The following is a 15,106-nucleotide window of genomic DNA, read 5'->3' as shown; positions in this document are numbered from 1 at the left end:
ATTTAAGGTAGCTAATTATAATAAAAGAAAAAGAAAAACATGAAACTGAATTAACATTATTAAAGGTAAAAATTGAAAATATAAAATTGGACGTTAGTGTTAAAAAAATGGATTTATGTTAAAGCCATTAAACATCCAAGAAAGGAAAGGAATTGGCGTTTCAGCATCAGAATGGAGAATATCAGTCGCTCAGAAAGCTGGTGGTGTAGGAATAGAAGATACTATCAATGAGTGCTATTAACTATATAGAGAAATTAACCAAAGGTGTGGAAGTCATGTTGAGTAATTCATTATTTTGTTTAGTTTTTTGTATCAATTTTTCATAACGTTTTTGTAAGTTTGTTTGTATGAATTAAAATAATTTTTCTTATTTTGGATATTTTTATCCACCCTTATTTTCAATAAACTTCCTTTTTTAGGTTGTTTTAAATTAATACGTTTTTTTAATTTTACCGTACCAGCATTATAATGTTCACAAAAAAACATAATTTTTTTTAACTGCAGTCATATACTTGCATTATAGTCATCACATATTATGACCCAAGTCAATGCTTTGTGAATATTTTGGAAGTAAAGCAAGTTTAACATAGCCTATACATTGAAGAAACTGTGAGTTACTGATCAAGAAATACATTTTTATTTAAAATTGCTTTCTTAAAAGAATTTCACTTGCATCTTTTTTTACACATATTAGAACTACATTAGTTCAAATTACTCTATAATTGTGTGATGCTAACCTGGAGAAGAATCTCATCTTGTATAGTTGATATTCTGTTGCATTATCTAGGTAACTTAGCTTATCATTAATTTGTCCTCAGTGCAGTTGGATAAATTACCATCAGTGTTTCCTATTTTGTCTGATTTAATTAAAAATTGATTAATTACATGTAGAGTAGCAAAGGCCTATATTTTTAAACTTCTTAAAAACACCATTTTTCTTAAAACTTGAACATTGTGTATGCATCCTACTGACCTGGGATTTATGGTAAAAATTTCTAGGTTTGGTCTGCATACAATCATGATACTTAATGCATATTTTCCGTGCACTATTTACAAAAAATTCTTTAATGTGCCTCATGTCTCATGATACTCATTTTTTACATCTGGTGGTTAACCAGTATTAACTATAGAATCATTATGCAATCACCAAGAATGGTAAACTACTATTTTGGAAGAATTCCACCCTAATTATAGAGGCCATAAGGTAAAATCCTGAGATGTATAATCATAAACATTACTGTAAAATGGTGATGTTTACAATATGATTGTGAAATCACAAAATGTTGCTTAAGAAGTTTAATGGGATGTCCTGATTGAATGATTCTTAGAGCTGTTAATGCATTCTTAAGTCAGTGCAGAGCTGTAAATATTTTCTGCTTGGCAGTAACTGACTTTGTGCTATTTCTGGTTCAAGTTAAGGTCCAATTAGATTTAATACATACTCTTCTTTGTCTTCAGACAGCTTGAAAATGTTTTTTAAAATATACATTCAAGTATTCATAATTCATTCCTTATAATTTTGTGTTGTATTGTTTTGATTGCCATCACTTGAATCTTCACTAAAAAAAATTGAAACATTCAACATCTTTTTCTAACACTAAATGGTAAATAAATAATTTAAAATTTAACAAAAAAATTATGAAAGCAAAACTAGCATCACTTCTGAAGTCTGGTTTTCTCATGCAGCAACAATAATGAAGAATAATATACTATGCAATATATACTATTAAACACTATTTTTGTTTAGAAATCAGTTGGTTGAATATTGGTGAAACAAAATTGTAAAGATCATTTTAATTTTTGACTCTGCAAATTTTGTAAACATTAGTGGAACAGAAAAAATGTCTGCAATGTGAAGAGTAGCTTTGTAGAAAAGGCCATTTGTTTTTAGGGATTTCCAGTCCCTAAAACCTGTTTTTCCTGACTGGAGGTTGGACATAAAAGTCAAACTATTAAATTAGAGTCAGTTATGTAAAGCCAAACCTCCTGCTTTAAAATTTAAATTAAAATGCTTGGGAAAGTGAGTGAGGAGTGAGAAAAGACTGGATCTTCACAGAGCTGGATTTGCTGTGAGAATCAAATCCACCTGAGGGTAATGAAGGAGATAATGCTGTAGAGCATGCTTTAAACCATGCTCTAAAGGAACATGGTTTAAAGCATGTTCCTTTGAGGAGTAGTGAGTGCCCATTTTATTTATAGTCTTTCAAAGACCATTATATCATCTAGGACATGTTCATTTATTTATCATGCTAGGACAGCATGATAATTTTGCACTTATTGGCATAAATACTCCGATAAACTGCTTTCTTCCAGATAGTGAACATCGATTTCATTTACATGTAATTCATATCAAATTTGAAGAAATAATAGATCTCTTATGATTATTTGTTGTTTAATAAATGAAATCGAGCTGGTAAGAGTTTTTTTTTGTTTATATGGAACACTTAAACGTTGTTATTATTTATTATTGTATACCTATTGTCTATTACATATATTTAACATGTATTTTTTTTAAAGAAAATTCTAAATAGTAGATTTTGATAATAAAAATGTAGTGTCTTACCTCTTTTGATATCAGTTTTGTTTTGTTAAAACTGTTTTATTTATATTACAGAAATTTTTGTTTTTTGAGCGGAAGAAATGATATCTGTGAGACTCTTACTATACGGTTTACAATTTATTGTAATCTTTTTGTTGATAGTCATATCATTCACTTCATACCATATTTTTTCTTTTTTAATAAAACTAGTGTAATGACTTTTACGAATCGAAAATCAATGATGTAATATTGCATATATTACTTTGTAAGTGTAACCCTCGATTTTTATCGTTAAATTTGATTTTACCAATCGAATTTATTTCTGTTTTATTTATTCCTCGTTTAATAAAACTAGTGTAATCTCTTGTAAACTAATACTTGACTAATACTAAGTGAAGGGAATAAAAAAATTGTTTCATCTTCAGAACTTTCATTTACATAAGAGCATTTACTATTAAAACAAGCTGTAGTATATTTTCTTTTAAATTTTTTTTATTTCAAGTACATTATGAAGTTTTTGAACACTACCTAGTACTAATACTAATTACTTCTGTCTAGCGGCATGATTCATAAAGGTACATTTAAAAAATGAATAAAATGACATATTCGAGTCCTGCGGTTCTTCAAATGGAAAAAAAACATTGTGTAACAAAATTTGAGGTATTTTTTAAAGTATTCTTTATTACTAATCTAATTGAACTGAAATATAATGTTTTCACTTTTTTTTCCCCATTTTTATTTCACTGTTAGGTTAGGTCATGTTTAGAATTCTAAACATAGTTCGTTGACTTCGTTTACCACTGAAGTTGTTACAAACTCTGTGATTAGGTAGCATAAATTATTTTAAATATAAAAACTGTATTGATAAAAAGATTGTAAGTTGTGATTGTATTGGCATACAGTTGGAATTTTATATAAGTATTACTTGTTTTTTTTAACTTAAAATAAAATGAACATAATTTGATTTTTATGTATCTTTTTAAAAAATTCAATTTTTTCTTTTCCTTATTTTGCCACCTGCAATACACATGTCAATTTCTTCTTGGTTTTCCAAGCACATCGTGAAAGAGTAGGTGTTTGTCTATTGTTGACAACAGTTTTAATATATTAACATTCTTTTATTACTGTTGATATTGCACAATATAGTACTATGAATAAGTTGCCTTTCATTTATTCTTGGATAATGTATGGATTTCTCATGCTGTGTAGTGAATGTCCATATATGATTAACTGTTTTGGTAATTATTCATCACAAGTTGCATGAAGAACTGGTTGTATTCCTATTGATTATCAGGCTGAAACAGAACTGTTTAGATTTTTAAACTTGTTAGGATGAATGTGTTTTTCTACATCAAACTATTTTTATTATGTTTTTCTCATTTTGGGTTAAAGCCCATTAGATTCTACTTTATATATAAAGTACATATATAAATACAGTTTATATATAGCTTCAGTTTATATATAAATACATTATTAGTTATTTATTTTTAGCAGGCTGCTTTTTTCTTCACTGAATTTTACATCTATTATTTGATTTATCATTTTTTTAAGGAAAGGATTTTTTTGCTTTTGTGTGTTGCTGTTAACAAGCTTTCAAACATTTTAATTTTAAGTAGATATGTGAATGATTAATAGGAAGATATTAATTTTTTTCAGATGGGACAGGGCCCACCTGCTAGGGAACCAGTGGTTTCTGAGGAGGAACGTAAACAAATGATGTTACATGCTTATCGACGACAGGAGGAGTTAAAGGTAGGAGATATAATATTAATATAATAACCAAGAATTAGTAATGTAAAATTAAAAAGTTATTTTAAAGTTTAAATTTCTATCTCATGTATTATTATTTACAAGTTACTAAGCTTGTTTACCACAAAATACATCAGCTGCCTTATTAAACTGAAAATTAGAAATGTATTATATTTGTAATTTAAGAAAGGTCTCCCTTTTACGTTTTATTTGCAGGTTTTTTGTCATTATAGTCCATGTGAAAATTCTCTTTTACTTATGAAATGTGATATCTTTATGAAATGTGATATTTTAGTTTCAAATTTGTCTAGAAAGAAAATTTTATGAAAATATAATATTTCTTAAAAGTTAGTATGAGTGCAAACGTTACTTTTCATTAATAAATATAGAGATAATTTCTGATTCATAAGAATATTTTTTCTATATTCTGTAACATTATCTTTTTTTGGTAAATTGTTTTATCAAATAAAATACCTTGAAAAAATTTTTTAAATTTTATTTTAAAATTTACATATGGATTATAATTCCTATTATTAATAATAAATATAACTAACCTAAGGTTATTAATAATAAGGTTATTAATAAATATACTATTTATTATTAATTAAATAGTATAATTAAAGATAAAAAAAGTTGTTTTAGTTTCCCATATTCATTCATTGATAACGACGGTTTTATGTACAAAATCATAAATTGGGAGTTGTACTGAAATAGTTAAGCAGTACTACCTTCTGAATAAAAAATATAAACTAAATGTTATTAAAACAGTATTGGACATTTGAAAATAATATGAATACAATATTTAGTAAATTCTACAAAATTTACATCTTCATAAATGCTAAAAATAACATTTAAAAAATAACTGATTGTGTGTTTGTCAAATGAAGCTATGTACCATGTACATTCTTTTCAATTGTTGAATGTGCACAGTATAAATAAAAAAGAAGCTGTGTTTATTAATTACTTCATTTGTTTAGTAATAATTAAAAGTTAATAATTATGTTTAAGTAAAAATAAAAAATTGGGATAGTAGTATTATTAATCAGTTCAATGCTGCTGTGTACTGAGTAGAATATATTAATGTTACTAAAACAAGACCTAACATTTTGGTGAACTTTTGCCAATTTTTATTATTTAGAGATGAAAATTAGTTCTCAATTTTATTTCCATACCATAAAAAAATACCTGCTTATTCTACCGATAAAATTTTGACTAGTTTTATTCATGGAAAAATGTACAGTCATTTGAACAGAGAAACGTTTATTACAAATTTATAATGTAACGTGATTGAATGTTCCTTTTAAAATTGTTCCTTTTCTTGAAAATATGTGAGTTTTTGGTTTTATTATACTGTTTCATATTTATATATTTTCTTAAAATTAAATTGATATCCTTCAGTGAATTTATATTTATTATATAAATTAGCTTATGATTTAACATGAGATATCTACACTCTCCTTGTTTTATTAATATTTTTTCATCTTTTAATCTGAAGTTTCGATATTTTTTATATAACATGCATGTATATATTTTTTTAACTGCTATTAATTCTATTGTTACATTTAAGTAGTAGTTTTTTGAGTAAATATTTTTTTTGCTTTGCAAGAGATGTTTCCTGTAAGTTGACCAGTTTTGTTTTTACCATTCATTATTTATGTAATTATTTTATTTCTTATTGATTAAATCGTTCTGTAAAGTTTTGTTGAGCTTTATCCATCCAAGTTTCACATAGCATCCCAGACTTCATTTTATTTTAAATACTATTTTACCCTGATGTTATTTATTTACCCTCTACTAAAACTGTATTTATTTTACTTTTACTTCAATTATCAATTAAACATTTTTCATCATGTTTTTATTACAAACATGCAAGCTCTTTTGCTGTTTAATAAACTGTAATTTATTTTTTTGCAAGTATTAATTCTGGCATGACAATTGTCTTGTCTTTGAAGAACTATTTCTTATAAATTTTTTGATAGGAAACATTGAGCTTTACACAATTTTGAACCTGTTTTCCTGCGTTATTTTTGAGAGTTTCAATTATTTGAAAATCTGTTATGAAAATAAAATTACGTACGTGCAAACTGTATTTCTTTGTTTTCCTTACATTGAAAAAATTTCAAAATGTCATTGAGGGATTATAAAAAATTGTTAATATATTTAAGAACACTGTTTTATTTGTAGATAAAGTAGTACTTTTTTTAAAAAAATTTCCATGATAGATAGAAAATCTTAGTAAAGGTTAGAAAAAACATTTTTTTTTTCCATGTTTTGACAACACTATTTTGATCCATATGAGATTTCATTATTACTGTTAACAACAGGATGGAGAAAGTTGTGAAGAAAGGAAAATATCCAGTAAAAACTGTTGGGTGTTTATTAGAAAAGAGTGTAGTCGCATCATGTCATTACAGTACACATTACTTATACCATAGTACTATAGATCTTGTAAACTTATCTGAACAGCTGATCTGAAAATTTTACACTAGAAAAGAAAATACTTCAGAGAAGTGTCTTAATGTGTTACCTTGTTTGCTTTAGCCATAAATACTATAACAAAATGCATGCAAAAACCTGTTTGTGTTATTTGTAGATGGTTTTTCAGTTTATGTTGCATATAGAACTTTAGCTACTGCTGAAAGGCTGTTCCAAAACAATAACCTGTTTGGAATCGTAGTGTAAAATGACTGGATTCACCTTTTGAAAATGAAAACATTTCCTTCGTTTGTTGATCCTCAACTGTTTTTATGTGATGAACAAGTTAAACCATGCACCTGGTTTAGATTTTTAAGATTGTGGCTTGATCAACAACTGACTTGGGTAACACATTTAAAGGAACTGAAGGATAAATGTCTAAAAATGCTAGAATATGCTTAGAGTACTTTCTAATACTTGCTGGGGAGCTGATTGAGTATGCTTGCTGCACTTCTGCTGAACTGTGGTCCATTCCCACTTGACTATGGTTGCGTGGCTTATTCGTCCACATGAACCATCGGTCTTAGGATCCTTGATGTAGCCCATCAATCATTTCATTTATCCACCTATCTACTCCTGTGCAGCTCACATTAAAGCGCAACCAAATCATCCGACCTACAACTCAGTGTTCACCAACCTGCATTTTAGTTAATTGATGTCAGGAGCAGCCAATATCTACTGCCCTGCTTGGCATCAGAGCTCATCACCTTTTCTTATCTTTAAATGTACAGATATTTCCAGTTCTTACTGTTATTCAGTGTTATTACCCCTTTGGCGACTTTCTCTTGTGAGAAAAATGTTATAATATTTTAAATAGCATGAATATTGTTAATAGTTTATATAGACGGCTCTAAAAACAATTCTGTTGGTTATGCTTTTGTGGTTGGCAATAGAACGTACATGTTTGGCCTTCCCAGCATCATCAGTGTTTTTGTTGTGAATCTGTATGCTATTAATAAGGCCTTAAATATAATTAGCCCAACATTTTGACTTATACTTGTCTGTTCATATTCCATGAGTGCCTTGCAGGCGTTAGTGACATGTACTCCAGTCACCTTTTTGTCTGTGAGATATGGCCTATTTCTTTCTGATGAATTTCTGAAGTGACTTGGCATAACACAACTGAGTTTCTGCTGGATCCCTAGCCGCATTAGATTTTCAGGCAATGAGTAGGCTGATTGTGCGGCAAAATAGGCTTGTTTGAAGTTTCTTTTCACTAATCGCATCGTTTCGGATGATCTTGTCTGTTTTCTGAGGAGGGTGGTTCGTGATGAATGGCAAAGTGAATAGAATTCCACCCTCAACAATAAACTTCACCCAGTTAAAAACACTGTTACTATGAAGCCGGATTAACCGTCAAGAGAAGGTTGTTATTTGCCATTTGCAAATAGGGCGCACTAAACTCACTCATGGACACCTCATGAATTGGGCCGATGTGATGTTTATCATGGTTCCCACAGTTGTGGAAAGTCAGGAAATATCAACATAGTCTAATATAAAAAATGCTCATTGCAGTGAGAAGCTCTAGAAGACAATATGAAGAATGTCTTGTAGAAAAATGAAAAATTTCTCTCAAGAAGAACAAAATAGAGAGCCCTGAAAAAGAAAATGCAAGAAGAAATTTAAAAAAACTGAAAGAAGAAAGGAAAAAAGTTGAAAGCTACAATGTTGGCAGAAGAAGAACAAATAGCCACCAAAATTGAACTTTTAGAAAAGGGCATACCATTAGGAACCTAAAGATATTGAAGAAAAGTTGCCCTGTGTTTTATACGCACATAATAATATGTATTTAATGAGATCTCACAATATATTTTTTTGGCATACGTTAGAATAGTAATAACAAAAAATTTTTCAAGTAAATGTTAATAATGTTTGTTTCCAGTACAAAATAAGGAGTTCTGTTGTTTTATTATCTGAATTACTTTTAGTCACAGTGATTTTAGTTTTCCTTTAAGTTGTGATCATATATATATATATATATATACACGAGGTGTGACAACAAAGTAATGAGACTGATTTTTCTTTACAAGATGTGGCAACCCTGCAGCTTGCATAGGCACACCATCTTTGACCTTGGTCTATAAGCTACTTCTAGTCCAAGCGGCACATTGATGCAACTGCTCAGTCATGAGTTGTGCTGTAATAAGTGAACACGTGTTTGTGTCTCTCGTCACAGAAATGAAACCGCAAAATATTGTGCAACGGTATGCCATTTCTTTTTGCGTTAAATTGGGCGAAAACACGACGACAACGTATGGTAAGCTTCAGAAGGCTTTTGGAGAAGAGGTTATGTCAAGAGCTCAAGTTTTTCGGTCGCATAAAATTTTTAGTGAAGGCAGAACGAATGTTAAAGATGAAGACCGCAGTGGACGACCATCAACCTCATGGACAGATGTCAACTTGACCAGGGTGCATGAAATCGTACGATCTGATCGAAGATTATCTGTGAAAATGATTGCAGAAGAACTCAACATCAATCGAGAAACGGTTTGTCTAATACGAGTATTAACTGAAGATCTTGGTATGAGAAAGATTTGTGCAAAAATGGTCCCCAAAAATCTCACACAACAGCAAGAAACATGGAAAAATGTGGCAGCCGATCTGTTAGAGCAAACAGAAATCAATACAGATTTGTTGAGCCGTGCTATCACTGGTGATGAAGGTTGGTTTTTTCAATACGATCCAGAGACAAAACGCCAAAGTTCGCAATGGTGCTCAAAGGAGTCACTCAGACCAAAAAAAGCTCGCATGTCAAAGTCAAAAGTGAAATGCATGCTTGTGTGCTTCTTCGATTCCAAGGGAATTGTTCATAAAGAGTGGGTGCCTCCTGGACAAACAGTTAACCAATATTTCTACAAAGAAATTTTAGAAAGATTTTGTAAACGAGTTCTTCGTGTCCATGCCAACATTGCTGATAATTTGATTCTGCATCACGATAATGCGCCATCCCATACTGCTCTGTCAGTACAGCAATTTTTAACCTCAAAACAAATTTCAGTACTACCACAGCCACCTTATTCACCAGATATCGCTCCGTGCGACTTTTTTCTATTTCCAAGAGTCAAAATGGCGGTCAAGGGACACCTTTTTCAAACAACACAAGATGTCCAAAAAGCTGTGACTTGGGTCTTGGAGGATATTACAGAAGATGAGTTCCAGAAATGTTACCATCAATGGCAGAAGCGCTGGAATAAGTGTGTGCAATCAGAGGGAAACTACTTTGAAGGAGACAACACTAAACATGACTAAAACGGTAAGCAACATCTTTTTTCACATCAGTCTCATTACTTTATTGTTGCACCTCGTGTATATATATATATATTTTTTTTTTCTTTGTTAAATTTAAATATGTAATTCTTAGCATTTTTATGCAAACCAAGTTTTATTAAATGTTGCTTTTTGTTTACTTTGCAAAACAATATAAGTTAGTTTTTGTGAAAAATATTTAAGCAATCTTAGGTACCAATGCAAAAGCCAATTATTTTTAAAAATTGCTTTAGTTTTTATTTCTTATTTGTGTTACTTTTAGTTACCTAATGTTAATTTTTAAATAAGAAACTTATTAAATATTTATTTTTTTGTACTTTATCACAAAAAATAATCTTATCTTAAATGTGCATTCTAAAAAATCATTAAAAAATAAACTTTAAAAATGAATGTAATATAATAAAAAAAGATTTGACTTTGGGGACTATGGAATGATGGAGGCTGAAAAAAAAATGTATATATTTTGCAGAATAAACATTAATAGCATAATATTATGAGAGTCAGGAAGTTTGTACTGTTGGTCAGGAAAAATAAATTTTAAAATTTGGTGGAAATCCTGTTTATGAAGTCTGGTTCCAGAAAGAGTAATGGAAATTACTCTTTCTGGAACAATCTATAATCTATTGTCGTATAATCTATATAAATCTATAATGGGATGATATATATTTCCTTCTTTAAAAAAAAAGAATATGTCTGCAAAAATGTAAAATGTAAAAGATGTAAAAATGTATAATGTATGTCGGCAGTTATTTAAATTTCTGTTACGCTTATGTTGTGAAAGTTTAATATGAATAAATGGTTGGTAGTTAAAGATTGGGTTCAATAAAAATTGGGTAATAAGACTTTTGTTTTGTAGAAAAGTAGAGTGTGACTTTTTCACCTAAGATTAGTGAAAACTTAATCAGTTTTGGACAAGCTGTTAGTGTGTTTTTGTAAATGCTACTACTTTACTTTGATTTTGGTTTCCACAAAGTTTAGCCTTTTTAAAAAAAACATCACAGAACAGATATTGTAACCATCTTAAGACTATGGAAGGCACGTTACCAAAGGATATGTGCAATAAGTTTTAAATCTTTACAACTCATCAAAAACAATTTTTGTAAATATTTCATAATTGATAATGAAGATGTTATTTTTATGAGTGATTCTCTAAAAAAGAACTTTCAATTTTTTTGAAGTAGGTTAAAAACAAATGAATCTTGCATCTATATATATTATGTTGCATCTATATATTGTGTATTATGTTCGTGACAAATTGCTTTACTAATGTTTCAACACCTAAATTACATAGAAAATCTCAAAAGTATATTCAGATTGCTAGTAGAGTAATAGTCATGGATGCTCCTAAGGCAGATAGCTTCAGCTCTGGGAGTGTTAAAAATGGATTAAGTACAGATTTCCTAATTGCGTAGAGATTTAAAAGACGTTTCTACTCAGAAATAGACAATTTGGCTGATAGTGATTACTCTATAAAACATTTTCTGAAATTCCCCTTTAATTCGAAAGTTAAACTGTATAAAGAAGTTTTAAATTTTCAGATTATAGTCCCTAAAGCCCAGGAAATATTTAAATCATCAGAAACATATTACAAGTATACAGAATATCTCTACAAGAAATTTAAAGAATTTCAGGATTTATTTTAAAGCATGTCTTGAAAATAAACTAATGAAAATAAGTTATAAATTCATATAAACATGGGTCAGGAGACATTTTGTTTTTGAATTATAGCAAAATTTTGACCTGATTTCTGTCAGTGGTAAAATGAAGACATACTAGAATACTTGTAACTTAAATTAATGTCTGAATTTGTTGGTTTCATAATTTCTGATCTGAAAAATTGAATAAAACTGGTCCCAGAATTGTGACTTTTTTGAGAAAATTATTGTTAAACAAAAAATTGGTGTTGCAAAGAATATTTTTTGAGATATGATGGACAATAACTTTATTGAAATTTTGGAAATAAAAAATTTTCCAACAAGATTGGTACAAAATTTAATTTGAGAAATCTGTAATTAAATAGTATTATAATAGCATTTTTTAAATTTCGTTGTGATTAGCTGAAAAAAAATTCATGTTTAGAAATAGTTTTGAAAAAATAAGCTGAGAAATTTTTTATTTTATAAGTTGGAAGTACTAATTTAAGTTTCAGTCATTCCAGTATGATGTCATTTTACTGTTAAAACAAAATCACAAGCTATAACTTGAAAACAAAGTGTTTTGGAACTCATGTTTATATTTTCACTTGAACATGAAATTTTATCTGTTTGTTCCTGAGACATTTTACATTACATTAGGAAACCCTTTTTCGGTTTTGCTTAACAATAATTTTTCCTTACTTGTATAGCTTTAATGTTAAAATTTTGCATGCAGTTTGTTACTCAAAGGAATATTCTGGAAAAGTAAGCAAAGATTTAGTATTTGCGTAAGCGGAGAAAGGGTACATCACCTAATAAGAACATAACAGCAAAAAATTCAAGCAAAATGTTCAGCTTGCTTGATTGCATTTTCTCCCCAGAAAATAGAAACATTTAAAGTGAATAGCAAAACAAAAATTTATGTATATGACTGTCATTTTTTTAAGTAGATTTTCAGAGATGTTCATAGAATATATGGCATTAATTTATTTTGCTATTTATATTAAAAGATTTCATGGTAACTAATATTATCGAATTAGATACAATTTTTTTTTTTTTGTTTAGAGGTGGAGGAATCCGTTTTACAGATACTTAGGTAGTCTAAGATAGGCTAAAATAAAAGAGGGAAGAGCAGTTTAAGAGATAAATAAAAACCAAACAACTAATAACACAAGCTATAAATAATAAAGTTGAATCAGAAATTAAAGCTTCTTTCTCTTAAGATTCGAATACAAAACATTTAGTTACATTGATAAAAAAGTACATTTTGAAAATGAGGTTCATCCTTGTTACAGTAATGAAGAGAATTTCAGACTGAAAATTATAAATTCTTTTCATATAAAAACAGTGTGTAAATAAATACCTAGTTCTATAACGATACCATATTTACTCTGCGAATAAACTAAGTAAAGTGAATTGATTATTCTACAAGGAAATAAATTTTGTGTAATTTTTCATTCAGAAAAAATTCTTATGATGTTAAAAATTGTTAAGGATTTATCAGCAAAATCTTTTTTTGTAATAAAAGTAAATTCATGGCAAAGAAACAGTTGATATTTTCTTCACAAAGTTGGATTGTTCAGTATTTAACAAAGTTGGTTATACTGTTTCAACAAATTTTAATATTAAATTGAAAATGATTTAACCGGATACGAAAATTATCATTAAAAAAGAGGGCGCTTCAGTAACCCTGAATTATGTTCTATGGATAGAATAAAAGTAAAATTTTATCAGGCATAATTGATGTGGCATTAATTGATAAAATGTTTTAAATATTTTACTTCAATGAAAAATCTAGTAATCTCAAAATTTCTCAAAAGGAATCATATTCCTTTATTATTTTATTCGATTATCATTCTGTTAGCAAGTCGTATTTATAATTCGCCTTATCAAAAAATCAATTTTAATTTAGGCATAGATGATGGAGATTGTTGTTATGCATATTTGGTAAATTAGTTTTATAGGACAATACAAATAAAAAATTAATCGGTAATTTTGTTCCATGTTCGTTCACCTAAGTAGAGATAAAAAAAGGTATAATATATTCCTGGTAATCGGGGAATTCTTGGCACTGTTAAAGACCACTAGAATCAATTTTTTTATTTTAAATTCTGATTTTGAATCTAACACCTCATTACATTATTTTGGTTTGGGATTTTTAAAAGTTTTAAAATTAGGTTTACGAAATAGCGTACACAATTTCAATAATGGGAACTAAAGATAATTGTTAGATTTCCGATATAAATCTAAGAAAAATGATGTAACTTCGGTTAAATTTACAGGAATCCTACGATCTTCCGGCAGAAGGGAAAGTCTTTAAGTTTTTAATAAGATTAGAATCATTTTTATCGAGCTGTATACAAACAGGATTTAGTTGATTAACGACCAATGGAATTCTGATGGTGAATTGGTTGAATTTCTATTTAAAAAATGCCAGAGTTTTGAATAAAAAGGTATAACAATGGATAGTTACAGCTTTGATATTACTGCTATTTATAGAGTTAAAAAAAAAGATTTATTACCGGGATTTTTAAAGGAATGGAATCGTCGATGAATAGAAGTATCCGTCAGAGTTTGATGGCCTTAACAGTAAACATTTTCGAGCACTTTTAATGACGTTTTATCCTGATGAATTAGAGAAAAACATTGGCATTGTTTTTAGAGAATACATTGCCAATCCATTTAAAAGATCTTCCCACAATTTATTTAAAATAAAAGATTTTCGTTTATAGAAATAATACAGATGTAAAAAATAGAATATCGGAATTTAATGCTACTTAATAACTCTTACATTTGACATAGTAATGAATCACAAATAAAATGAAAGATTAAGTTACAGTTTTCCCTACAAATGTTTGGAGAGTTCGTCCCGTACTTAACCAGCATGTCTGGACTGATGAAAGCGACCGCTGCTTGGGAAAAGGATTACATGGGGTCAGATCGAGTGCGAAGGCCACCGCAAACAGGCTCTCTTATCGGATCCATGCCGATAGATCCAGCCATCCCAACCCCGTAGGGGGAAGACACCCGCCTGGTGACGTTACCAGTCGCTACACCACTCCCTCCGTTCCAAGCCCTGAGAGGCTTTACTGGAGGTCGTCTTTAGACCCTCTAACTGATTACATGTCACAGTCGTTACCAGGCCTCGGTCGGGATGCCACCGATGTAAATGCCTCGTCAGAAATTTGCATCAGTAAAATACATATCAAATTTCGCCTTTTATCTCAAGTTCCCTAACAGCTCGTGAACGTTGGATCGTATCGGGGACAAACGTAGAGGACGTGGTCCACTGTATCATTATCCCGCAATCCGGGCATTGACTCGAGTCCACCAAACGAAACCTAGCCAAACTCGCCCGAAAGGCACCATGCCCGGAGAGAAACTATGTGATACACCGACTGGAGGAGACCCATCCGATCGCACCTAAATTAGACACTAAAGG

At 29.6% G+C, this 15,106-nt stretch overlaps 1 protein-coding gene across 2 annotated transcripts in view; it reads left to right on the top strand.

Annotated features, from left to right (window-relative positions):
* The window catches only part of LOC142327629 (cilia- and flagella-associated protein 298), a 467,369-nt gene that overhangs the window by 18,315 nt on the left and 433,948 nt on the right, over positions 1-15,106 (top strand). For both annotated transcript variants that reach the window (XM_075370835.1, XM_075370836.1), the window contains exon 5: positions 4,196-4,291. In XM_075370835.1, the coding sequence (XP_075226950.1) occupies positions 4,196-4,291 (96 nt within the window). The remainder of the gene's footprint in view (positions 1-4,195; positions 4,292-15,106) is intronic.

Source organism: Lycorma delicatula, chromosome 7 (genome assembly GCF_047948215.1).
Source record: "Lycorma delicatula isolate Av1 chromosome 7, ASM4794821v1, whole genome shotgun sequence".
In the NCBI taxonomy this organism is placed as follows: Eukaryota; Metazoa; Arthropoda; class Insecta; order Hemiptera; family Fulgoridae; genus Lycorma; species Lycorma delicatula.
This window is presented reverse-complemented; position numbering and strand designations above follow the sequence as displayed.